Source organism: Perissodus microlepis, chromosome 7, assembly GCF_051167445.1.
Source record: "Perissodus microlepis isolate ML-2025 ecotype Zambia chromosome 7, ASM5116744v1, whole genome shotgun sequence".
NCBI classification, from domain to species: Eukaryota; Metazoa; Chordata; class Actinopteri; order Cichliformes; family Cichlidae; genus Perissodus; species Perissodus microlepis.
The window spans coordinates 36,166,282-36,191,086 of NC_140467.1; the positions used below are offsets into that span (position 1 = coordinate 36,166,282).

The 24,805-nt window shown below is 37.9% G+C and overlaps 1 protein-coding gene across 4 annotated transcripts in view; it reads left to right on the forward strand.

Annotated features, from left to right (window-relative positions):
* The window catches only part of il11ra (interleukin 11 receptor subunit alpha), a 50,098-nt gene extending 25,555 nt beyond the window's left edge, over positions 1 to 24,543 (forward strand). The window contains exons 2-12 of one of the 4 annotated variants that reach the window (XM_084934837.1): positions 8,389 to 8,485; positions 12,397 to 12,463; positions 14,135 to 14,301; positions 14,944 to 15,058; positions 15,834 to 15,994; positions 16,642 to 16,805; positions 17,245 to 17,389; positions 17,650 to 17,742; positions 19,739 to 19,841; positions 20,019 to 20,098; positions 20,674 to 24,543. In XM_084934837.1, coding sequence (XP_084790963.1) covers positions 8,389 to 8,485; positions 12,397 to 12,463; positions 14,135 to 14,301; positions 14,944 to 15,058; positions 15,834 to 15,994; positions 16,642 to 16,805; positions 17,245 to 17,389; positions 17,650 to 17,742; positions 19,739 to 19,841; positions 20,019 to 20,097 — 1,191 coding nt within the window. In that variant the 3' untranslated portion in view covers position 20,098; positions 20,674 to 24,543. The remainder of the gene's footprint in view (positions 1 to 8,388; positions 8,486 to 12,396; positions 12,464 to 14,134; positions 14,302 to 14,943; positions 15,059 to 15,833; positions 15,995 to 16,641; positions 16,806 to 17,244; positions 17,390 to 17,649; positions 17,743 to 19,738; positions 19,842 to 20,018; positions 20,099 to 20,673) is intronic. The other 3 variants (XM_084934839.1, XM_084934838.1, XM_084934835.1) reach the window with 3 other exon arrangements.
* Positions 24,544 to 24,805: the final 262 nt, after the last annotated feature.

The following is a 24,805-nucleotide window of genomic DNA, read 5'->3' on the forward strand; positions in this document are numbered from 1 at the left end:
ATTGGTACCTTTGAGCTTCACCTTGAAAAGTTTATCATCACAGTTCATGGTTTTTCATGAAATTTCAGAAGATGGTTCAAATATTTTTTTAAGCTAATAATTTAGATTTGAAAAATAACCAAAGAGAGAATTTCACTTTGGCATAGAAGAAGGGGTGAGGGACTCAAAAGTTTCACTTATTTGTATTATTATACTGTATTTATTATAGCAGTTGTAGGTGCAAGGTAGGGTTTCTTGTGTTTTTTTGTTTGTTTGTTTGGTTTTTATCTGTTGTCACAGCAGTATACATTCAAATCACTCATTTACTATAAGATTAAACAGCTGGGAACGTTCTTAAAAAAGGGAAAAAATACCCAAAACAAAATAACAACATACAGTTGTAAATCAGTTTTCACTTTTCTTTGGCTAAGGAAAGAGCTTTGGTCCCGAATAATCCCTAGTAATACAGTAGCCTAAGATATTAGCTTATGGTACTAGGATGAAATTCTAAACTCAGTTGAGAAGCTTCATCTAACAGAGATGAACTATTATTTTCTATTATTTTACAGTGACATCCTCCCTCACTGACTCAAGACACCTCCAGATTCTCAACACTGACCTTCTGAATCAGTTTGTTGATTCTGCTGGCATATCTGGCACTGTTGCTAAGCCCACCAGCAGAAAACAGAAAAGTAAATAGCACTTGCTGCTACAGACTGGTCTCCAACATCTTGAAGATCTGCAGGAACAGTTAACCAATTTCAGATTCACACTTTAAACTAGGGATTCAAACTCTGACAGTTAACTCTTTCGAGGGTATGATGCAGCCTTCCATAATAGAGTGACTTATTAACCACAGCTAACTTGTGGAAAAAAAATGTCCACAAATGAGTGACTTGTTAACTACAGTTGCGGTGAAAATATTCTTCAATGAACAAATGTTTTAAACTCAGGAAATCATTCATAACCAGCCACAAATACTGTTTATTTACTCGTGTAGTTGAAATCCTGGTCCTGGATGTCAACACAGAGAATGAGCAGGAATGTGTTGCTTATTAATGAGAGGACAGATTAGCTTTTTGGTCTCAGGGAGAAGCATTGTCTCCAAGTATTAGGGAAGAGGAATTAGAAATGTTTGCGTAAATATATTTACTGGACCTTGTACTGTCTGGCAACAGAGATGGAAAATGCCTGATCAGGAAAACACAAGCAGGGAGGGAGAAAATGAGACCTCTAAAGTTTTGAGAGGGGTAGGCAGAGATAAGAGGTGTGAATGGAAAAAATTATGTGGAAGTGAGTTCAGCATTATCTGCTCTCTGGTGGCTATGGATAAAAGAAGGACGTGGAATATGGTAAGATATTTTAAACAATGACATATTTATGTATAGTAATCCTTGAGCATTCTAGCACCCGAGGAAGGCACTATAAAACAGGAAAAACCTGGGGAAAAAAGCAACAAAAAAGACAAGGCAAGCAGTTGTAAAGACCTTTTAAGTTTCTCATATCTGAGGCACTGTTTACATCTACTCAGTTAGTTAAATTGATAGCACTTAAGTGAATTTAAAAACGGTTGTATTATTCCAGTAGAGGATTAAGCTGGTCCAGATACATATTTAAACAATTGCTTGAAGGGCAGTGACATTACAGCTGTATGGACAATATATTGAAATACTCAACACTCATTTTACATAGCTGAGCATTACTTAATTTGTTTACTTTTGTGTCACTTTTTGCATTACTTTTCTGCTATTTTTGCAATTATTAGTGCAAAGTTGATTAAAAATGAGCCCAACTTTACTCAGTGTCTTTGTGACCGCAGTACTACTGTAGAAACAGGCAGCATTTCCTTTGGTGGATGCCCATTTCAGCAAGACTGTAGTTACAGTGGGTTGTTATTTTAATTTCTTGGATGGGTTGGTCCAGTTCTTGGAAGGACTAGCCACTTTTTGAAGAATGCCACATGATGCAAAGTACTTCCCAGCCTTAGAGCTGTATGCCCTGCTTTTAAATGATACTAATCCACTATCCCACATTTTTCCCTGTTTGATTTTTAGGAAATCACATTATGTATTCATAAACTTGGTAGTTTAGGTTAGATGAGCTTTTAAGCTCAGTCACAGATTTTCTGTTGTTTGCGCTGTTAATAAACTATTTTGGCAAGGCTCAGTTTTCTTAAACATTTGCTCACTCAACTTTAAACTAAATGTCCCAAATTTTCATTTGGCCTTTTTACAGTGTGGAAAATGTGGCCAAGGTCCCATTGCTGAGCAGAGTAAGGAAAACAAGCATGTGTCAAGGTCTCAAACAGTAAGCAACTAGCTTAGAGTGTTGTATAGATAACACTGCATTGCCACATCATATGCATCATTGGGAATAGAGTGCTTCTATGTTCCTTTATAGAGTTTTAAAGGACATTTAAATGGTAAATGGCCTGTATTTGTATAGCACTTTACTAGTCCCTAAGAACCCCAAAGCGCTTTACACATTCAGTCATTCACCCATTCACACACACATTCACACACTGCAAGCTACATTGTAGCCACAGCCACCCTGGGGTGCACTGACAGAGGCGAGGCTGCCGAACACTGGCGCCACCGGGCCCTCTGACCACCACCAGTAGGCAACGGGTGAAGTGTCTTGCCCAAGGACACAACAACCGAGACTGTTCAAGCTGGGGCTCGAACCGGCAGCCTTCCGATTACAAGGCGAACTCCCAACTCCTGAGCCACGATCGATTTATGGGTGATTTAACCTGGATTTTATACAGATATGCATGCTGTACTTCTCCTTAACCTCCACTTTTCAAATGGCTCACTGTACAAATTTTTTCTTGTTTATACGTTTTGTTAAAAAAAATTATTTAAAAACTTGAACAAAAGGATTTTAGATCAGCCTATGGTATGATGAGGAGTGGGCAATGAAATATTTACTCAAACAAACAAAGGTGTTCAGAATATGGATGTTTTACTGTGTAGAGAGTATAGCCAAGCACTCACTGAGGAGTAAAGTAGTTAAAAAAAAAAAACCAAACCCAATTTATTCAGGTCTGAAAAAGCTAGCAGGCTAGAGATGGTGGACAGTCATCAATATGAATACCTCATGTGAGATCATCAGGCTAGAATTTGTTTTATCCAAGGATCTGAATCAATATTCCCTTTACCCATTCATGCCTGTCAACAAATATTTACCTTTTTTCACATTAGACAACAGTAAATATTAAAATGTCGCCCATGAGAAATTAAAACTGTTTCCAGACATAGTGTACCTAACATTGTTTGTTGATCTTATAAAGTGATAGCTTTAGACACCAGTATCCATTCTCAAATAGCTGCCCAGAGTTTGCACTAGACCTTATTTATGTTTGATTTTTGAAATAAGGAAAAAATCCTTGGATGTCTATAGTGGACTTTGGGTTTGTGTGTTTTGTCTTTAAGTACAGTAACATTCGACTTGAGCATGCTACACATGTTGTGCTAGTCCTCCACCTGGTAGTTGGTCATGTGTTCTTCTAGTTTTGTTCTTTAGTGGTGGTAGGCAGACAGCTAATACATGCATTGCAACCACCTTCTGCTGTTAGTATCTCATTAAATAATAGTAAAGATTGGTAAAACATAGAAAATACATATTTTAAGACCATACCTGCATAAACCACTGCTGTGCAAAGGTTGAATTGTCACTACACTTTTGAATGTGGGACCTCCATCATTGGACTCTTCAGCACATACTGTAGTGCAATAGGTAAATCATAATATAGTGTAAAGTTTCATAATACTATTATTATATGAATTAGTGTTACAATACCGGAGTGTGGGGTAGCTGCACCTAAGTAATGTAGCTAAGTCTGTGTAAAAATGGAGATCGCAGTCTGAGGTTTAAAGTTGCTGAGTGTGTGATGTGTGACATTACGGCACTGAATGTAACACTGCTGTGCCAGAACACCAGTGGAAAGTGGAGTCTTTGCTCCCCTATCTGGTTTTCAAAAACATCTTTAGGGAATTCAATTTTCGAGACACTGATGGTGCCTTAGTTTTTTGGCAAACACACATGCTACACTTACTAGAAAGGAAGCAGTACCAATGGATCAGTCTGATATTTTTTTGTGACAAAGTAGTCAGCTTTATAGTTTTGCACAAGTTTCATTACTTAAAAATATTTTAAAATTCTGTCACATAACTTCAAATAGATAGCAAATGGTCTTTAAAATGGAGGCATTACAAAGTACATTGTACAATACTTGGTACAGCAGCTTGAATGTGTGAATCCAGTGAGTGAATATGATGAACATTATCTCTTCGAGATAGCTGATCTGCACTGATGCTGCTTAATGGCATAATTAAGTATCTTTAGTCCAATGGTGTGGGTTTACATGGCAAACAATAGGTGTGAGTGTTTTGACACCACTACACCCTACCATTGTGTTTTGCCCTGTGTATCACTATGCTTTTGTTTTGCTCTGAGATCATTATGCAGCCGTCATCCTATTTGGCTTACATTAAGTCCTACCATTAACTGTATTATTTTATTCACAACACTCTAAATCAGTGTCTAAAATTTACTAAACACATCGTAACCATTGCTTAGACATTGGCAGACTCACAGCACTTACATCAGCCAAACACAACACCTTCTTGTCCAGATGAAAGCTGATTATTTATTTTATGGTTTAAACAAACATATGATCTCTTTTGCTGAGATGCCAAGAACCAGAGGTGAATGGTTTAAAGTGCTTTTGAATAGACATCGACATATTTGTATTGCTAGTATAACACAAAATTATGATGGAAGTACTGTGATTCCTCAAAATCTGCTGTAGATGGTAACATAGGGAACTATGAATTCTTTTTTCCACTATTTACAAAAGTAAAATAGGATTCATTATTAAATTGATTTGTAGTCTCTCAAATGATATTTAGCAACCTATTCTTTTTTCATGTTTGCCTAATCCACACACATGCTATGTTGAGAATTACGACAACGATTGAGAAGGTAGCAGTGAAAATGTCTGTTGTCTAAATTTTGGCGCACAGTGAAATTAAAAAAAAAAAAAAAGCCATTAACTAAGAAAAAAAGACATTGATGTCAAATAAGAGTTTATGTCATGTCTTTTCTGTCATGTATTGCTAAAATCTCTCCGTAGGTGTCATTATAGGAACCAAAAAGTATGTCAGAAGCTTTTTGGAACAAACTTTTTTTTCCCCCCTGAAACGAAACAGTGATTCCTAGACTCAGATTGCTTTTTCTTAAGGTGGTCTTTGGAAAGGATATACAATATTGTGCAGAAGTCTTGAATCACAGCTCATTTTTTAGGGTGAATTGTTCTTTACTCTGTACTTTTTTTTTTTTTTTTTTTTTTTTTTTTTTAACAGAGTTTTACAAATTTTTTTTTAAAGTGCTATTGACTAATAGCTCCCCAGACCCTTTGATAGGAGTAGCCTGTCATTAAAGTACAGTTTGTTTCCATTTAGTTGAACCTGTCAAAAATGTGAGATAACACAGTTTGACAGGCAAATAGTATTTTTGTGCCAACAAGATGATTCTCAAAAAGCTATTAGCTTAAAACTTGGGACATCTTGTTATAGTGTGAACTGTATCCTTAAAAAACTGGACAAGTGCAAGGCAAAAGAAGTTGCACCAAAAAAAGAAGAGCCAAAATCCTATTTACAGCTGAGGAAATAGGGGGGGAAATCCAGCAAAACCTGACACAGGACCTGAGAGATGCACCTTTAGCTGATTCGTCTGCTGTTCACTGAAGCTTCTTAAGAAAGGGCACCAGTGAGAAAAGAGTGACGTATTCCAAATTACACAAGAACTGGATTGAAAATCAGTGGTAACAAGTGTTAAGGACTGATTAATCCAAATGTCAAATACCTGATTCTAATTGTTGTTGATATACACAGAAGAGGTAAGGGGAGAGGAACAACAGTGAGTGTCTACAGTCATGTGTAGACTCTCACAGTTGGAGGCTCTGTCATGGGTTGGGGCTGCATTTCAACCAGTGGTTTTGGGGATTGTATCAAAATTGATGTAATTATGAACTCAGAAAAGTACCACGAGATTTTGATCCACCATCTGGAAACCATCTGATTGGCAGCGGCTTCATTTTCTTCAGTATGACAATAATCCCAAACACACTGCTAATGCAATAAAAGCATACCTGGATAGAAAAACACAGTGGAGCACTATCATCCATGGATTGGCCTTTCCAAAACCTGGATCATAGCATTGTTGAAGCAGTGTGGGATGACCTTGACAAAGATTGAAGCAAAATGCAGCCAAGATCCAAAGAAGAGCCCTAAAAAAACATAGAGAAAATAGGGTGCATTTTGCACAACATTGTATATAAGCTTAAAGGTCAAAGAACTTCTAACCACTCTCTTTGAAATGTTTCTCACTGTTATGCTATTCTATAATGAACATGCCATAAAACTGTAAATATTAAAGAAACTTGACTACAAGGTGGTGATGTTAGTATATGTACTCATGGAAAAATCTTGAGTGTACATTAGACTAAAAAGAAGAAAAAAAGAAATACTCCCCTGGATTTGGAGGTGGCAGTTAATTAATGTAGCACTTGATTTCTTCGCCTACTCCCTTCTTTGTTTCTTGTTATCGTCGGATTTCATACCACGAAAAGACTGTTAGATAAGCTCACTGAAGGTCACTGTGGCCTTCTAACTCGCTCCTGATATTTTCTTTCATGAACCATGTTTCTCTCTGACATTGAAAGAAGTGCAGTTTCTGTACAAATAAAATAAGTTTGTTCTTACCTCATTGTGATGACTTCACCAGGCAGGATTAACCCACAATCAACCCTACATTTTCATTTATACAAACATGACATTGAGCAGTTCAAAAGAGTGAAGTTGAATTATGAGTAACTTTATAACATTATAAAATCATTGTGCTTCTTATTCTTTGCTGTGGGTCAAACCAATTTTTCTGGATTTATTTTTAATTTCTTTTAAACATGCCTGATTAAACATTTTTATATGTTATTTACTGATGTGCGTCTCATATGGATAAAGAAGCAGTCAGGAAGGGTTCATGTGACTGACCCTGAGCTTGTGTGGAGTTGGAACTTTCTTTTTCTTTTTTCTTTTTTTTTGAAGTCCTTGCTTGTCTTGTCTGTTTTTTAATCACACTACACAGGAAGACATCCATAGTTTTGCGTCTTGTTGTTTACAGTAAAATTGTCGCAAGTTGTGTGGTTATGTAACAAAGGATAAAAGCATTTAAAGCTCGGTGCACTTTCTCACATTCACACATCTGACCAATCATTGTGTGAAATATGATGAGAGGGTTTGCTGAAATGATCTGGTTTCTGAAAGTTCCAACAGGAAGTTTTTAGAGAGTATCATCCCCTTATCTCATTTTGTAGTTTCTACATATTTGATTTTTTTTTTTCCTCGCCTCCTCTCTGTGTGCGTCAGTCCCTCCTACCTCAGACACAAGAGGAAGAGATGCGAGGAGATAGGAGTCGAGGCAACTGGCATTTTACAAAATGAGACATTCTTGGTTGGCAGCCGTCAGTTTAAAGCAATGTCAATTAGCTATGACGGGTGGCACGGCTGCACCATGCTTTGTCTCTTGAATACACTTAATAATGTTCCAAAAATTATTATAGATTGAATTTTATACACAATGCTAAATTGCAATCAAGCTGTACATTGCATGTAGTGTGCTAATTAGGAAATGTAGCGTGCCAACAGTGCAGATGCAGACATCATCGTGCCCTGTATCTTAGTTTAAGCATGCCAGCAGATAATTAGACTTTAGCTCCAATCATCACTGTGATTGGAGCCTAAACACCGAACCTTCATTGTCTTAAATTCAGAACATCTGGGAAAAGAAATGGAGAATTTATAGAAAACTTGAAGATAGATGACTTCTCCAACACATGTGGAGCTGGCGATCTTTTTTTTTTTTTGGCAAATGGAAACCTAGAGTCTTGTCCAACATATTTTCACTTTTGTTTTATTTGGGAAATCTGTTTTTAATTTTGAGGAGAAAAAAATCTCTCAACAGTTCCACCACGGAGAGATGGAGGCAAACAGTGGTCTTGGCCAGGCTCTGTGCATTTTTGGACTTGGATAGTTTCTGATACTGAATTTTCAGTAATAAGGAAGAAGCATGTACGGCATGATTTGTCAAGTAATTGCATGGAACATGTTTCTAAGCCATTTATACATCGGTATGTAGTTTCTTCTGCGAGGAAACTGACAAAAGAAATGGAAAATTCAGGTTGTTTATGGGCACATTTTTGTTTTCATACCAATTTTCTTGTACAAAATGGACCCAGAATGGTGGTGGTGATGATGATAATGCTGCTGCTGCTCATGTTAATGCTTTAAAATAACTCCTAATCATAATGCCACCTCTATTCCTGACTCGATCTCTCTCTCTTTCTAGATGCCAGGCCTTTTGTTCAGCCCTGTGTGTCTGACAGTCATCTGGTTTTTATCGTGGTCACTGTGTCCCAGTTGTGCTCAGATCTGGACCAATGAAGGTGAGACACATGCGCACACACAAACTGCATTTGAACACTTTGCGGAAAGACCTTTTCTGTTTTAACAAGAAGATCTGTGACAGTGCACTTTCAAATTCATGTGCAAACACATGTACTTACACACATATTGTGTTAAGGATCAGGGACAGATTCCTGTGTCAGCTATTTTGGGCGCTCTTGACTTATCTTGACTGCAAGTACTTATGAGATATAAAGCTCCTGCAACAGAATGGAAGAAGGAAACATATTTTTAATTTCTTTTTTTTTTTAACCCAGTGCATTTACTATGAAATCCACATTTGTTAGAAGAGCCGTGACCAGAGAACGTCTCATTACTCACTTTTGTTCCAACAAGAATTTTATTGTTGAGCCTTTTTGGCCTTAGTGTACAGATTTCTACGGCATTGAGATTCTTTCTTTCTCACTTTCTTTTTTTCTTAATTACTCCAACAAAATGAACAGCTTGCCCATAGACCTTCAGCTGAAACTGTCAAAATGTTTCCTTTTCAGTTCTTCTTTTTTTCCCCTTCTTTTCCCTGCAGCAATTCCACACTCAGTTTTTATTGTCTGGAAAATACTAAGTTTCACACAGCTTGCAATTTCTGTGTCCACCCTGCCATCTGATTTCAATGTTAGGAGAAACCTGCAACCTTCCCGTGTACGTGTGTGTGTGTGTGTGTGTGTGTGTGTGTGTGTGTGTGTGTGTGTGTGTGTGTGTGTGTGTGTGTGTGTGTGTGTGTGTGTGTGTGCACGCGTGTCCATGTATGTGGGTATGTGTACTTAAATGCACATTTATGTGTGTGTGGTTTTATGTCTGTGTGCGCCTGTGCACATGTCTGGGTCCTCTTGCCAGAGGCAGAATCAGATATGAGTGGAACGCTGCGGGTTTGGGGAATAATGTACTTCACTGCCAATAAAACATGAATACACACATTCAGACCAGCCAAATCTTTGAGCTGCACCAAGGCCCCAGGTAGGACACATACATGCTCACACACTCACAAACGCAGAAACAGAGGGAGGATTTTGTGTGTGTGTGTGTGTGTGTGTGTCTGTGTGTGTGTGTGTGTGTTCAGTGGTTGAAGGGGAAAAGAAAATCTGGGTAAAGCTGTTGGGAGAGGCTCTACAAGAACAAAAGAAGATGAAACAATACGAAAAGATAAAGGTGGAAGGTAATATTTAACCTACTGTGGTTGTTTTGTTATATGGACACAAGTGGGGTTGAATGATTAAACCTTTTTATATAGAAGTTACAGTTAAATGGCTACTGGTTTAGCTTGCAGGTTAAGCAGGTACCCATATCCCAAAAGGCTAAATGCAGCAGCCCAATCTCAACTTGGACCCGAGGGCCTTTGGTGCATGTATGCCCTCACACGCTTTCTCCCTGTTTTCCTGTTTTCTGTTCACTGCACAATGCACACGTATCTAATCAAGGTGGAAAGTCGAAAAAAAATTAAAAACAGAAATTGCAATGCAATATATTCATTACACATAAATTGAAATCTTGCATATCTTTTCTTTTCTTTTGATAATTATGACTTGTAGCACATAGAAATTAGAAATCAATTATCTCAGATTATTAGAACATTTACTAAGATCAATCAAAAAATGATTTACAATAAAGAAATATATAACTTCTAAAAAAGTATGTCTTATTTGCTTGTCGCTCCTTTACCATGAATTACTCAATCACTGCTGGGTAGCTTTGATAACATACCTTAGCTCAGCTGTATTTTGGAGTTGGTTATTTCTCATCTTTTGGACAAATACCTCTGGCTGTCCAACAAAGCACAGTAGTGACATCAGGAAACAATTTGGTAATAGTTTGGGCACCATGGGGAAATGCCAAGTCCTACTGGAAAAGGAAATAGTTGACTTTAGACTTTGGATAAAACCAACCACCACCAACATTGGTAGATGGTATGGCACGCCAAATCATTAAAGACTCCAGAAATGTCAGTCTGGACTTCAAACACCTTGGATTCTGTGCCTTCAAGTCTCTAAGACCTTGATCTAGCAATCATAAAAGTAAAGTATTTATTTATTTTTCAGATATCTGTAGTTTTGTTTTTTGGATTTTTTTTGTTTAAGTTTTGCCTGAACCCTTACAAGCTTTTTTTCTTTTAATGTTTCCAGATCTTACTCATTAAGTTGTTGATTGAAGAGCAATTAAACTGATCAAATTAATTCAAACCGTAAATAACAAGATGCAAGCTTATTTTTATTTCCATTTTTGAAACAGGAGAGCATTTTTCTCATTTTGAAAGTTTTGGATGTATCTTTCTATCACAGCTCTGTTTCTAATGTCACTCAGCTTTGTACTCAAAAATATAAATGCAACCACAAAGTCACTGTGGATCATTGTTCCTCTTTTCCCAGCTGTCTCATTTTGCACAGCTACTAACAGCAGGAGTGCCAGTGAAAACCAAATATTGAAACTGCTGTCAGTAAAGTCTTCATCTTGAGTATGTGTCAAATTTAATTTAGGATTTACTTAGTTGGTCCCCAAAGGGCATACGCAGTTGTTATGGGAGGGGGAAAAATAATATATGTAACAACATTAAGATGCCTCTTCTTCTCCATGTGATTTCTGAACATAAAAGGAGGTTTCAGCTTAATGAAGCCACTTTATTCAGTTTGTTACAAGATAATAAGATACAAAAAAGCTGAATTAATGGAAAATACAGAATCACAAACCTGGGATAGATTGTTTGCTACCAAGGGAGGAGAGGTCGGCAGGGAGTATGCATGCCTGAGTGATTGAGGTTAACATTAATGAAGGTGTGTTCGTGGCAGACTGGCAGTCAAAGTGTTTTTGTTTTTTTTTATTTTCTCCACACTGAATCTACTATAAATGCCAGCATTCACTTTGTGTAGCCAAGCTAAACATACACACAGATACTCATATACTGGAGATAGTGTATCAAGTTTGCAAATCACTACAGCCACCTCAAATATTTGCTCAGGTATACACTAGTCTTAGTATTCCTTCAAATCTGCACCACCCTGCAATTCTGTGTGACAGCATGTTGTAGTTTTGCAGATTACAAAGAATATTACTGATATCAAAATTTCATATCCAGAGTCATTAGTATCCATTGTTGCTGGATTTAAATTGGAGAATGATCTTTAAAACTACAAGGTTACATCTGTATCTAATCTTACATTGTTTAATAAATAATATACCAAAAAGTCCTAAACTGTTAGGTTGCCATAGTTGTCTATGGATTAAAGCATAGCTGCAGCAAAGCTGGTGAAGAGGAGGATATCAGAGATAAAACCTAAAAAATCTCAGCAGATAAAACTAAAGTTATCTCCATTATTCAATACAGCAGTAATTTGAAATAGAAATAAATACAAGTCACCGTGAAATATGTTACTGTGTCTTTGTGAAGTTAAGACTGGGAAACCAAGGTGATTTTGAGTCTTCTGTAATCAATGAGTGAGCGTTATCAACAAGAAAATTGAAGGTTCCATATTGTAGAAAGTGAACACTTTTCATAATACAGCACTTCCAAGTTTAAAACTCTCACACGACCTGCCGTACTGTCTCCTTTTGTAGAAGCCAGTACGACAGGATGTTCCTGGTATTTTGGTGAAACGTTTCACTGATCCTCTGTCCATTATTAAAAGGTTCCCAGATTGGATTTGCTGATACACAGTAATATTACTTTAATGATGGAGCAGCTTTATACTGTGTGCCAAAGTCTCCTCAGCCTGGTGTCTGCAGGATCCCTTGCCTTGTATGGTCATGTTATTGTGACACGGCAGAATATACTGTAAATGGTGCCGCTTGAATCACATTAATACAGACAATGCTGACACATGGTATGTTAGATTGTGCAATGTGCAGATACTGCAAGCCAGACAACACAGTGCTTTAATATTTTATGCGATGTCTGTGTTTGCAGTGTCAGGCGAGCAGTATGGGCGCTTGGAGTCGAATGTGACACTGGCATGCAATAATTCGGAAATCAGGTAAGGAAGAAAAAAGAGCAACACACTAGCACACTTGTTGTGGTGTTTGAAAGAGTTGTTCAGTATAGCATCTCCATGCATTTGCACGCAGAGCAAATTTGTCACAAAGGTTTTGATGATATTAATTTATATACTGAAAAACTGTTAGACTCATTGTTTTTCTTAGTTATTTTCTTACTCAGAAGGTTCATTTTTAATGTTGGTGTCAAAAGAAGTTTGCCATAGTCCCCAGTGTCATCGGCCTAGAAACCAGTTTGCGACCATCTGTTAACTACCAGTCATTAGGGAAGCTGTTTCGAGAGTGGTTGCTGGAGTGTGCTGTGAAATCAATCGCTAAGCCTCAGTCATATTGGCTTAAGGCCAGTCAGTCACTGGTAACCACTGGTCGCTGGGGAATTGTGCGTGTATTCCCAGAGCGGTTGCAGGAAATTGCTTGCTTTTGCCAGGTTAAATTCATTGCAAAGAAGTACATGTTAATGCCCCCAAAACCTCCTCTGATTACTTTGGTCACTTCAGTTTGCTGCTATTTCCTGTAGTATGTAGGGTAGACATCGAATTGACACACAAAGACTTGCCACTTACTTGCTAAGATGCAGTGCAAATCAGGAAAATATAATGTTGCACCTTTTTAAATGTGCTGGTTTCAGCTGTAAAGCACAATTTTTCAAGTTTTACTAGGGTCTTGGGTGAACCATGGGTGAATGCGGCAATCCTCTAGCAACCAAAGCAATCACAAGGAGGTTTTTAGTGCTCCTTCCTCAACCAATTTTAGCCAACAACCACTTGCCAGCCAATAGGAATATATTTTTCACTAGTGACTGGAGGTTGCCAAGTGGTCTTTAGGCCTGCTTAACCGAGGCCCTAATTACAACAAAGAAACTTAACAGCAGATATCTTACTTAAAAGAAAAACCAGTAAGCTATACAGAGATGAGACAAAAATAAGATACTACACATAACTAAAGCATAATGCCAGCAAATTCCATCAGAAGAGATTCTGAAGAATTAGTTGATTATACGAACATATACTGTGTCGTCCACAGGACTATAGAAACCTTATCTTTTTATGGCATATACCTAATTGCTCAAATGGTCAGTCTCAGGTATATTCATGCCTTTACTCTACTGCTAAAAGTGTTCATTGTCCTGTAGTGTGTGTATTGTATGTGCCTTCATCCTGTTTTTGTCGTGCTTGAGTAAAGCACTGGCGTGTTTAACAGTAGTTTCTGCCCATACAGTTACTATTAGCTTCAATAGCTGCAAGTTAACAGTTATCATTAATTTGGTTAACTTTACTTGCACCTTTCTTGTCATAATGAAGCTAAATAATGTACATGACTTGACATGAATAAGGACGGCTTCTTAATGGCATCAACAAACTGTGCATTTTGTTATTGTTTGACTTACATAGCAGAAGAAAGTAGTGTGTTGCTCAAAAAAAAGTAATAAGATGTACTTCTTCATTTTAAACAAAAGGGGGGCTGGCACAATAAAAATGAATGTAATATAACCTGTACTGATGTTGTGTTAGTTGTAGTTTCTTTATAAATTAATGTTGTAACATGTATGTTTTTGATATTAGGTGCTTACTGTTATTGTTCTAATCTAGGATTGGAGTTGAGATAAAGTCCTCTAAAGCATAATAACCAAAGTCTAACATGTCCCTGACTAGGTTACCTGTGTCGTGGCATCTCAGCCACAGCGCAGTGTTACCATGGCATCAAGTGACACCAAATGGAAGCTTAGTCCTGCTGCGTGTCAACCATTCAGCGCAGGGCACCTACAGCTGCTATGACAACAGTGGGCGGCTCCTCCGTTCTATAAAACTCAGGCTGGGCCGTAAGTGTTCCTGTGACTTGTTAAGCTTGCTCTTAATTTATGGGTTAGCACCATTAAAAAGGTCTGTTCTGTATCTAGTCTTTTGGCATGGGACTGCAGCCTTCAAAAATTCAGTTTTCTAAGCAGAAACCTGCTTGCATCCCTGTGTTACAGGCCTCATGTATACAGTAAGTCTCCCAATCCCCTACAGATCTTAGAGGAAGTTTATGTTTGTGCCCCTGAGAAATTCTCATCTCTTTTACAAATTTATCTCAACATGTTTTTATTTCCCTCTGGATATGCATTTTTAATGAAGGAATTTAACAGGACAACTTACTGAAACAGTGATAATCAGAGCACCAATGCTGGTCCTCAGAGGAAACTGGTCTTATCGGTCATCAATTAGACAAAGCCCTCCACTTCCTATAACTGTCTTGCACAGGAAGCATCTCCCTAAGTAGGCTTCCTTTTGAAGTTCAGGGAATTTTTCCATGGTACTGGTCAATGTGCAGGAAACTAGGGCACAGACACCGAGCTGTTAATTTTAGACTTGAAGACAAGCCATATAAACTTTAAAAAATATAACAACTTATAACAGAGCTCTGAAAAACATTACTCCCTTTCTATCCTGAAAATGATCTATGCCTTACTACTGTTCCCCAGATCCCCCTGGGCGGCTGACCATTTCCTGTCAAGTGCCCAATCACACACATGTTCGCTGCTCCTGGGTAGAAACTGTAAAGACCTTTCTGCCAGCAGAGTATAATGCCTCCTTCAGGTAAGAGCTAGTTACTGCACAGAGTTGAATTTTGAATGCAGTGTGTATAGTTTGAGTAGTATGCTCATATATATCAAATTATCCTTCTTTGAGTCTGCCGTTCTTCCTCCAACTTGTCATATGGCTCTTAAGCTGGGCACGCACACTTTTGCAAACTGTAGTGCTCTTAAACAGGAAACAATACACACTTAAAGTGTTTTCTTGGACTGCAGTAGACACTAGCAGGAACAAGACTGACTCTTAAGGCCTGCTGAGTAAAGATTAGACATTCAGCTGGTGGACAATTCAACAAATAAATAATAAGTGTAAACAAATACAGTCACAATATGACTTTTCTACTCTGAGATGTAAGCATACTGAAGCACTGAACCACAAAAGGGCTATTAGATCTGTTACCTTTTTGCTGTTGAGGTAAATAATTTCACTTGTGCCATTGTCATTTCTGTTCTTTTTATCTTTTGTCTCACTGGTAAATGTTTGGCACACTTCGAAAAAAATCTTATTGGGAAACACTAGAAGAGACTGATTCTTAATAATTCATCTGGAATTTACAGACCACACACTACACAGCTTTATCTGGTCACTGTAAACACCATAAGCCTTGGCGGAACAGACTCTCAGAGCTGACATGTACACACTACATTTATATCAGCCTGACATTTATTTAGAGGCTTCAGTATTGAGCTGTGGTGAATTGGTTGTACTATCTTTGCTGTTTTTAGCACATATTTCAGTTGTCATTAACTCTAAATAGCATTTTTTGTGTGTTTTTAAGCAATGGTAAAGAGTGGAGCCCATGCATCGTGGACGTCACCCAGAAGCACTGCGATGTAGTTCACCCTGCTTTCTGGCAGCCCATCCATACCCTTAAAATCACAGAGACGAATGCGCTTGGGTCTAAGAATACAACCGCCAGTGTTAAATTACACGAGCTATGTAAGATCACGCTAAACACACTTGTGTAATATAGACCTCATATATACATTACATTTTAAGGATTTTTTTCCCATTTCCAAAATATTACCTGCATTATGAATAAACACACAAAACAAATTCTGGGAACACAAAGTGGAATTTCACACATGCACAGGTAAAGTTAAAGCAAACTGGTGTGTACAGAAGACAATGCATCATGATATCTAATGACACACGTCTGTCTTTGTTTTTGCTGTTATGACAATGCCCTTGTGATTCTCATATTATGACCTAATTCATCCTGTTTTGCTGCATCGCTGTCTACATACATCATAGCTGTTTGAGATCTGTGAATGGCCATTAGATGTTGTTCACCATTTTTCCCATTCTCTGCATTTTTGTTTAACACACAGGTGAGGGCAATATTTAAAACAATGACAATAGTTAATGAAAGCATTGAAGTTAAATTGGATTCATTGTACCAGTTGTACCAGGTCATGATTTTGTTTCAACATACTTTATTTCATTAACGTCATTATTTTAGAGTTTTTGATCACCAATACTAACATCAAAGTAACACAGCATGAGAGATTTTGTATGTTTTTTGCCCAGTGAAAATAACAAAATATAATACTTAATCAAATTTGATTTAATCCTGTGTTTTCCAGTAAAACCAGACCCTCCAGAGTCAGTGTTGGTGAAGGAACTTGAAGGGTATCCAAAGAAGCTACTGATCTCATGGAGATTTCCCTCTTCCTGGCCCCAGCATGATGCTTTTCCTTTGATATTTCATATCAGATATAGGCCACAGGGCTCTATGTTCTGGTCAGAGGTTCGTAAGCAAGACCGTTGATTTCACTTCAATGTCGATGGGGTTGTAGTTAGGAATAAACTTGAACATGCACATTGGAGAAAATATAACAAATGTTTCAAATATTTTACCAGCAGTTGAAAATAATTTTTTGATTTCCAACTGATAAAGCACAACTTTCTGCTTTTATAAACTGAGATAAAACATTAAAAGCCGCACAACTGTTTCACTGTTTTTGTTTTGGTAAGTCACTTTAAACACACTACAGCTAAACACAAGGGGGGAAGTGTTGGTCATGAACTTCTGCATTGCGGTTTCTTTGTTTTAACTTTCTAAGTTGACTGCTACCATCTTGTGTGTGTGTGTGTGTGTGTGTGTGTGTGTGTGTGTGTGTGTGTGTGTGTGTGTGTGTGTGTGTGTGTGCTCCTTCCCTGACATGTTTCTCTCTCTTTTTAACCAGATTTACTCTTTGGATAATTCAATTGTAATATGGGACGCTCTGGCAGGCCACCTTCACCAGGTTCAGGTGCGAACCCGTGATGAAATTAACGCGGAGAGCCAGTGGAGTGAATGGTCTCCTCTGCTACTCGGCAGGCCCTGGGAAGGTAGGAGGAAAAATTAAAGTAGTCCGTATCAGTCATTTTATTTTGAGAGCAAATTTACGATCCAAAAAGCGATCAATAAATTAAGGCATTATATAGATTTGATTAAAAGGTAACACGATCAAATAATTATCTTTAAATACACTTAAAGTTGAATCACATTCAGTTAAGAGTAGTATTAGAACTTTTATTAAAGGCTTTGTACTATCCCTGTTTACTGACTAAAGTAAAAAACGTACTCTGGGCCTGTGTTTGCCTTACAGACTATACCACCCCTGAGCCTGATGTGGAGCCAGAGGACATCTTTACTCTCCCAACCAAATCAAAGCCTGAAGCCTCCACTCCAAAGTCACGGGGTAAGACACCAAATGTGCAGCTAATGTCACTAGATTAGTACTACACCACCTAGGTTGCTACCACAATTACCACAACCCCTTTTAGCGCTACTAATATTAGACCTTCTCTGTAACAGTTGCTATTACCGTTTCATTACTAAGTAATTTTAACCATAAATGATTTTCATTTATTAGCATGTTTTTAGCAGCAGGTAGCACAACAGTGTAGCGGCTCAAATCTTGGATCAGTTCTCGCATACTGATGTTTCTTGATTGTTTTTTTCCGCTCTCCCTCTGTCTAGATTTTACTCAGTTATCTTCAACAGCTGAGAAGCTGAGGCATTATTTACAGTTATTAGAGGAATTAAACACATAGCAGTAGAATGAAAATTATGTTTATATATGCATTTTGCTTTCCTATAGCACTTAGAAAGGTCTTTCTGGTTCTTTGACCCAATAGCCCCTTGAATTAGTGTGGATGGCCTGACCTTATGTTTTGTAAAAGTTTTACAAAACATAAGACATTTTTAACTCGAGAGTCCCACACTCCGGGTTAGGTTCGGAGAGTAGTCTGGCACTTAGTTGTGGTCGTCAAACTTAAGGGTAAGAGGCTTGGGGATGCGTTAATGTCTGCGATGTCATCACAAAGACAGCCAATTATACATTTCCCTTGTGTGTATGTGTGGTCCTCCTCCTCCCCCTCACACATAGCATGGGGTAGACAGCAGTCATGTGGAGGAAATACTACTATCAGAGAACAATTTTTAGCCAAAATATGAGCACCTCTTGTCCAAGTGATTTTAAGTGCACTTGACACTGCACTTACTCCAGTTTCCAGTAACACGCCCAACAAGTTTGAAGTGGATCAGATGAACAGTTACTGAGATAGAGGGGAAAAAAGAGAAATATGTTTTTTTAATGATGTAGGTGTCCTTCAGTGTATCTATTGGCCCTTTTTTGAGCATAGATTGGATGAAAATGATTGAAAACCACTGAACCATGCGAATCATAGCCTAATAAGCGCAAGACGAGATGTTTTTACCTTGTGTTTTGGTGGCGTTGAGAAGGCTCATCGGGCATTGATGCAGCAGCAATCTCTAGGAAGGCATTTATTATGGTTATTACTTGTTACTTGATAGAACAGTGCAAGTAGCTTGTACCTGGCTTCATCACCAAATTACATATAATTGCAGTAATTGGCACCTGTGGGTTGTCATGTTTTCTACGATGCTGTGTGCACACTGGATGAAAGCAAAGTACATGGCAAGCTCAGGTATACATGGGAAAAAAACAGAGTTAAAAGCAGCCTGCAGCTGCAAGCATGCCGTCTAAAATATACACATGCAGGATACGCACAACAAGTATACACCCACCCACACGCAGTATATACAAGGAGACAACTACAGGTTTGGCAGTGGAGGACAGACTAAAAGCCTGTGACTGGTGCTGTTGGATTATTTAAACTGGTGTCCTGTGAAGCAGATGTCTTCTTCTATTTGTGTCAGCGTGTGAGAGAAAGCACTGTCGTTTGCAGATGTGCTCATAAATCACCTTTTAATGCTGTCAGTGATATGCACTTTTGCTTTTTCGTTGTTGGATGTGTTGGTACTTTTACAGTTCGGGGTGATGTTTTCTCTCATTTGTGTATGTGAAAGCGAGTTGTTTACTCCTCTCAGTATAATAAATGCATGTTTGGGTGAAAAGCCATAATGGCAGATTTCAAATTAGCTTCTCACCAGGGAGTAATTAAATCCAGGAACACACACAGCTTTTTTTCTTTCCATTTTTGTCTCACATAGATGTGTAAACTTCTTTTTTTTCTCCCCATGTTATGCCAATTTGGACTTTTATTGTATTTATTTCACTGCACTTTTGCATCTGCTTATTCCATCATGTGTGCGTTCGTCTCTCTGCAATGTTCTGTGTGAATTCTGTCATCTGTCCTTCTCTGTACCTCCCACCCTGCTTGTTTTGCTGAACCTCCCTTCTCCTCTGCTCCTCTTCTCTTCCCACCCAGGTTCTAAACACGGGGATGAAGGTAATTTAGGTCTGGTGATTCTCCTGGTTTTGTTCTCTGTGGTCATCCTCACCACCATCTTTTCCCTCATCTTTGTTGTGTGGTAAGAAAAATACACACACAGGCATATCCCACATCCACAGTCCATGACTGTGTGGTCTGTGTCTCTGTTTTAGTTTGAGTAACATTTTTTTTCTTTGTTTTTTTTTTTTTTTTGGATAGCCTGGCATTCTTAAAGTTTTTGTCAGTCAGTGCTGATGGTTTCATTTTGTATATCCAGGATGAGACAGAGGCGACGTGATCATGCCACCAAACAAGAGCTCACCTCTATGGTCAAGATGAAGTCCATCCCAATCTAATGTAAGAAACTGTTACTATTTTTTAGAGGCTTTTTGCCATTTTTATTCCCCCCTTACATAAACTATGCTGCATATGTGAACATACCTGGCTGTTTTTGTGTTTAGATGAGCACATTTGGGAGTTTTGACAGTTTCAGACATTTCAATGGTGAACAGATTCTGTGGCAAGGAGATAATTAAACTCCTAATTAAATGTCACTTCTTTCAAATTTGTATAAGTACAGCAAAATGCCGTCAAAAGAGCACTAAGCTAGTGAGCCACTGCCTAAAGAACCAAAATGGTTCAAAAGAATGCTATAAACAACATTCAGACAACCCTTCAGATAGCTAGCCAACTTGTGATTATAAGGCTAACACACACACACACACACACACACATACACGCACACACACACACGCACACACGCACACACACACACACACACACACACAGATTATAACCCTCTAAGTATGGCTGCATATCTGTCATCTAACTCTGCTATTTAAATCTGTGCTTTTGTAAAACCTTTTTCCCTCCTGCTTCCCTCTACTCTGCTCTCCTTCATGTGCTCCCTTCCCATCTTCATTTTTCATCAGCTTTTTCTCCTCTCATCTCAGGTTAATTTGAAACATCTTCAACCCATCAGCCCCTTCTGGGGTTTCACCAGTGAGTCAGCCTGTACCATTCCCCGCTGTTAACATGCTGACCGTCCATATTTGGCTACATTAACCACAGAGCGTCATTCAAGAGTCCATCCAGAATCCAAGGCAGCAGGAACTAACTCATGTAAAGAACTTGACAAAGTAAGGTCATTACCAGTTTATATTGGCTGACTGATGGGCAGTTTTTTGAAAGATTTCCTTGGACATATTCAGTGACTACAAGTGCACTACCCATAATGCAACATGAGACTCCTACCTGCCGTCCATGGGTATAGGGACAGTCCTCTTCACTTCAGCAATGCTCACTACTACACACGACTGTAGGAGCGACACTGCACAGGGACATATGAGTTCACTCATAACCAGTGCTCTGTCAAGTCTCCCCAAACATTTTTTTTAACTTTTAAGCAACAAATAAGGAAAAACAAGTGCAGCTGCCAAACAGGAGCAAAGGGGAACATTGTTTCTGGAACAACTCGTCACCCAGAACTCCTCACACTCTCAATCACTGTGAGAGGTAACACATATAGCGTGTGTTCATTCTCACCTCGACTGATTGACCGACTCAATGCTGTGAAGGAAGCAACACTTCTGCTAATTTCTGTGCGTGTCTGATGCCAAAGAAGCAATGACGGGCATTATGGGCTCAGGTGGGAGGCAGGGAGCAACCTGTCACCTGCTACTGGCATGAGGGAGAATATGGACATAGAGAATGAGGTCCGGGGTTTAATAGACTTTGTTTCATTTATGGCAAGTGATTTTATGTTGCATGATATCCCTGTTATGTTGTCTGGCATATTAAGTAAAGGTTTTGTTTCTTTTGTTGTAGTTCTTTCTGTCCATCCATTCACTGTTTCTAAATGTGTGCGAATGAAAGACTCGCATAAAAGAAAGAGGGAAAGATACTGGCCTTTCACAGATCACCAGCATTATGAAAATACATGGATTCTTAGTCATCTAGAGAATATTAGAGCATACATATTCAGCTGTTTTGTCTAGATTCCAATAATAATAACCCCAGGGTCATTGTGTTTAAAAAAAAAATGGGAGTGTGTTTTGTTCAGATTCATTATTAAGTCAAACCATCAAATCATAAGAAAAAGAGGAAAGTAGTAAATCTGAAAAGCTGGAACTTAAAATTTAATTGGAATAGATGAAAATTGTTGTCATAAACTGACTGGTGTAGTCAGCCAAAGACAAAATATGACATAATGAGGCCATTAAAAAAAGTTTCCTTATCATGTTTTTTATTGTTTTTTTTTTAAATAAATTACAAGATTAGAGTGATGTTACTAATGAAATGAGGGCAAAGGTTTAGATCAAAAGAGGCCCTCAAAGGGCCTTTGAGGGGACAAAAGCAAAAAGTGCTACAAAGTAGCTTGCTTTATTTTAACACGAAACATGGAAAGTGATGCAGAAAGTGCTGCATTTGATATCATTAGGAACAATGTGCGTACTCGCACGCCTCATATCTGTCCATACACGAGAGAGGTGCATTCTGGGTGGTTACTGCGGTCTTGTTCACCATAGTAACTAACATCGAAAGGGGTACGCACTAGGCTTTCACTGCAGTTAGTAAAATGAATGTAAATGATGGTTTTAGGATGCTGATTTTTCTTGGGGTTTTTTGTTTGTTTTTTTAGGGGACATTTGGGGAGAGGAAATAAACAGCGGGGCATTGGCACAGATCGAATAGTTGCCATCAACTGCAGAGATTGTACAAATCTAAGAACCACCTGCATCAGCTGCTCAGTTAACCTTTGAGTTTATGAGGTAGATCAGTGCATGCTGGGCGGTGGTGGAGATGAGCACGCATGCAATAAACTGACAAGAGTAACCCTCGCTCACTGTACATCTGTCTCAAAACCCATCGGCTCACGGAAAACACTCGATTTCTGGGTGGCCAACTTAAAAATACCTCCGATACAGCTTGTCTGCTTTAGTCCTGCTTTTCACACCTGTGCCTATAAACCTTGTGTCCTGCTAGCTTTGCACCACAGATGGAACCGAGAGGCTCTTCTGCTTGAGAAGCAATTTTTTCTTTCTTTCTTTCTGCTGGTTTGGTTGTTACATTCTGCTCATCTAAGGCTGTGTAGTTTCTTTTGCTGTCTGTCATTTCAGAAACACAAGGTGCATCTAAGTCCAACTTTTTTTTGTTTTTCCCAGTTTGGCAACTGTATTGTCTCTCAAGCTAGCTCCACATATTATGCATGGATCCAGTTGAAGCTTTTTTGTATATTATTGTATATCAAACTTAAAAAAATGCATACCTATGTTATATGTGATGTTTATATGTAAGGAAAAAACATAATCTTTGGGGTAGATTGACAGACATGGTTTAGCTCAGTCTTGTGTTAAGGACATTTCTTTTTAATAAATCTGTCCTTCTACACAAATATTACATAGGTAAATACATTACATGCTCCCTGTCAGTCACTCTAGGTCAATACTAAAACTGATTGGACGAATTGGAAGTGAATACAGTGTCAATGAAGGGAGACTTCAATAGTATTAATAGCCTGAGCTAAGCCATTTCTTGTGAGTCTTCCCAGCATTGTGTATGTGTGTTTTCCCCCCAGTTATATGAAGCTGTGTTACTGTACGATTACTGTATGGACAACGTGTTTACTGAGTTAGTCCTTATCCAATGTTTAATTCCTTTTTTTTTTTTTTTTTAAATAGAACCACAAATGGATGTTTTCTTTTCACTGACACTCTCCTTCCTCCATTCTGGTGGCAACATTCACAAAGACAGTGAAATATTTTAAAAATTATTCACAGGGTCAATTTGAGAACCCGCCCTTTACTTCCTTTTTAAATTGTGTTCCAGTAAACTCGGGGCTCTGATGGATGTGAGATATAAAAGGATGCATTCGGAGCTTTTGTACTAGAATGTGCACACAAATTTGATTTTAATTTCTTCTGTTTTTTTGTTTTTGTTTTAAATATTACTATTGGTGCAATGAATGTCATCTTTTTGTCATTTAAAAAAAATCTTTGTAGCTGAATCTTTGTATAGTAAATTCTTTTTCTTATGCTTGTCTTGTCCTTCCAAGGTCCAGTCAAAAAAAAAAACTTTAATCAAGAGTGAACCCACTACCTGCTCTCTGTGTGACTTTTATACTAAATATTCAGTTTTATAAGGCCAAATTAGGAATTTAAAAAAGATGGTAAATATAACATAGAAGCCACTTTGCCATAATTGCTGGATTTACAGGTAATAAAGTTAATATATTTCCAATCTACACAGTAATGTAAAAGTGAAATACCTGTTTTAAAGATATTTTTATGATAAATATTCAAAGTAAACTTTGATAAATTGTATAAACCATCCATCAGATTCAATTTTCCGGGCACAGTGCCATATGTTTTAAAAGGCGCCTATAAATAAGATGTGTTTTTACTATTACTATTATTATTATTATCATTATTATTGTTATATCAGTGACTGTTGTTCACCCTGTCTATTTTGTTTTTAAGGGTTCAATGTGACATGTTTTCTGTAAGTGTATGCCTATGGAGTTCTTTCTGTGTCTTTCTTGGTGTTTTTGTTATTTGTTTTGTTTTTTTCTGTGTGGACAAACTTCATTTACAGTCTATGTTCCTCTGCGATATGTGATAGTTAGAGGAGCCTGTTGACTTTTAGTTCTTGCAACTCAGATGAAACTCAGGCATCCATTCTCAGATGTACATAGTCATTTTTGTTTCCTCGTGTTCAACAAATATCACCATAAGCTGTTTTTTTTTTTTTTCTTCCTTCCTGTCCTGGTGTCTGTGAAATAAAAAAAAAACTATTTTATCACACTTCTGTTCCTTTTTTTTCTGTTTTGTTTCCCATGAAAATTCAATGTTATGGTTCACTAACCTTTTGTCCGTAGTTTCCATTATCTTTTCAGTACAGCTGTGCATTTGTTTTATCAAGTTTATCTACTTCCTTGTGTATCACAGTTTATTCTTTGGTTGTTTGATGGAAAAAAAAATCCAATTGTCTAGAGTTACTCAAAAAAAAAAAAGATGTCTGTTATTGTTTGGTCCTTTGCATTGTGTAAAAGCTGAAAGAATTTCC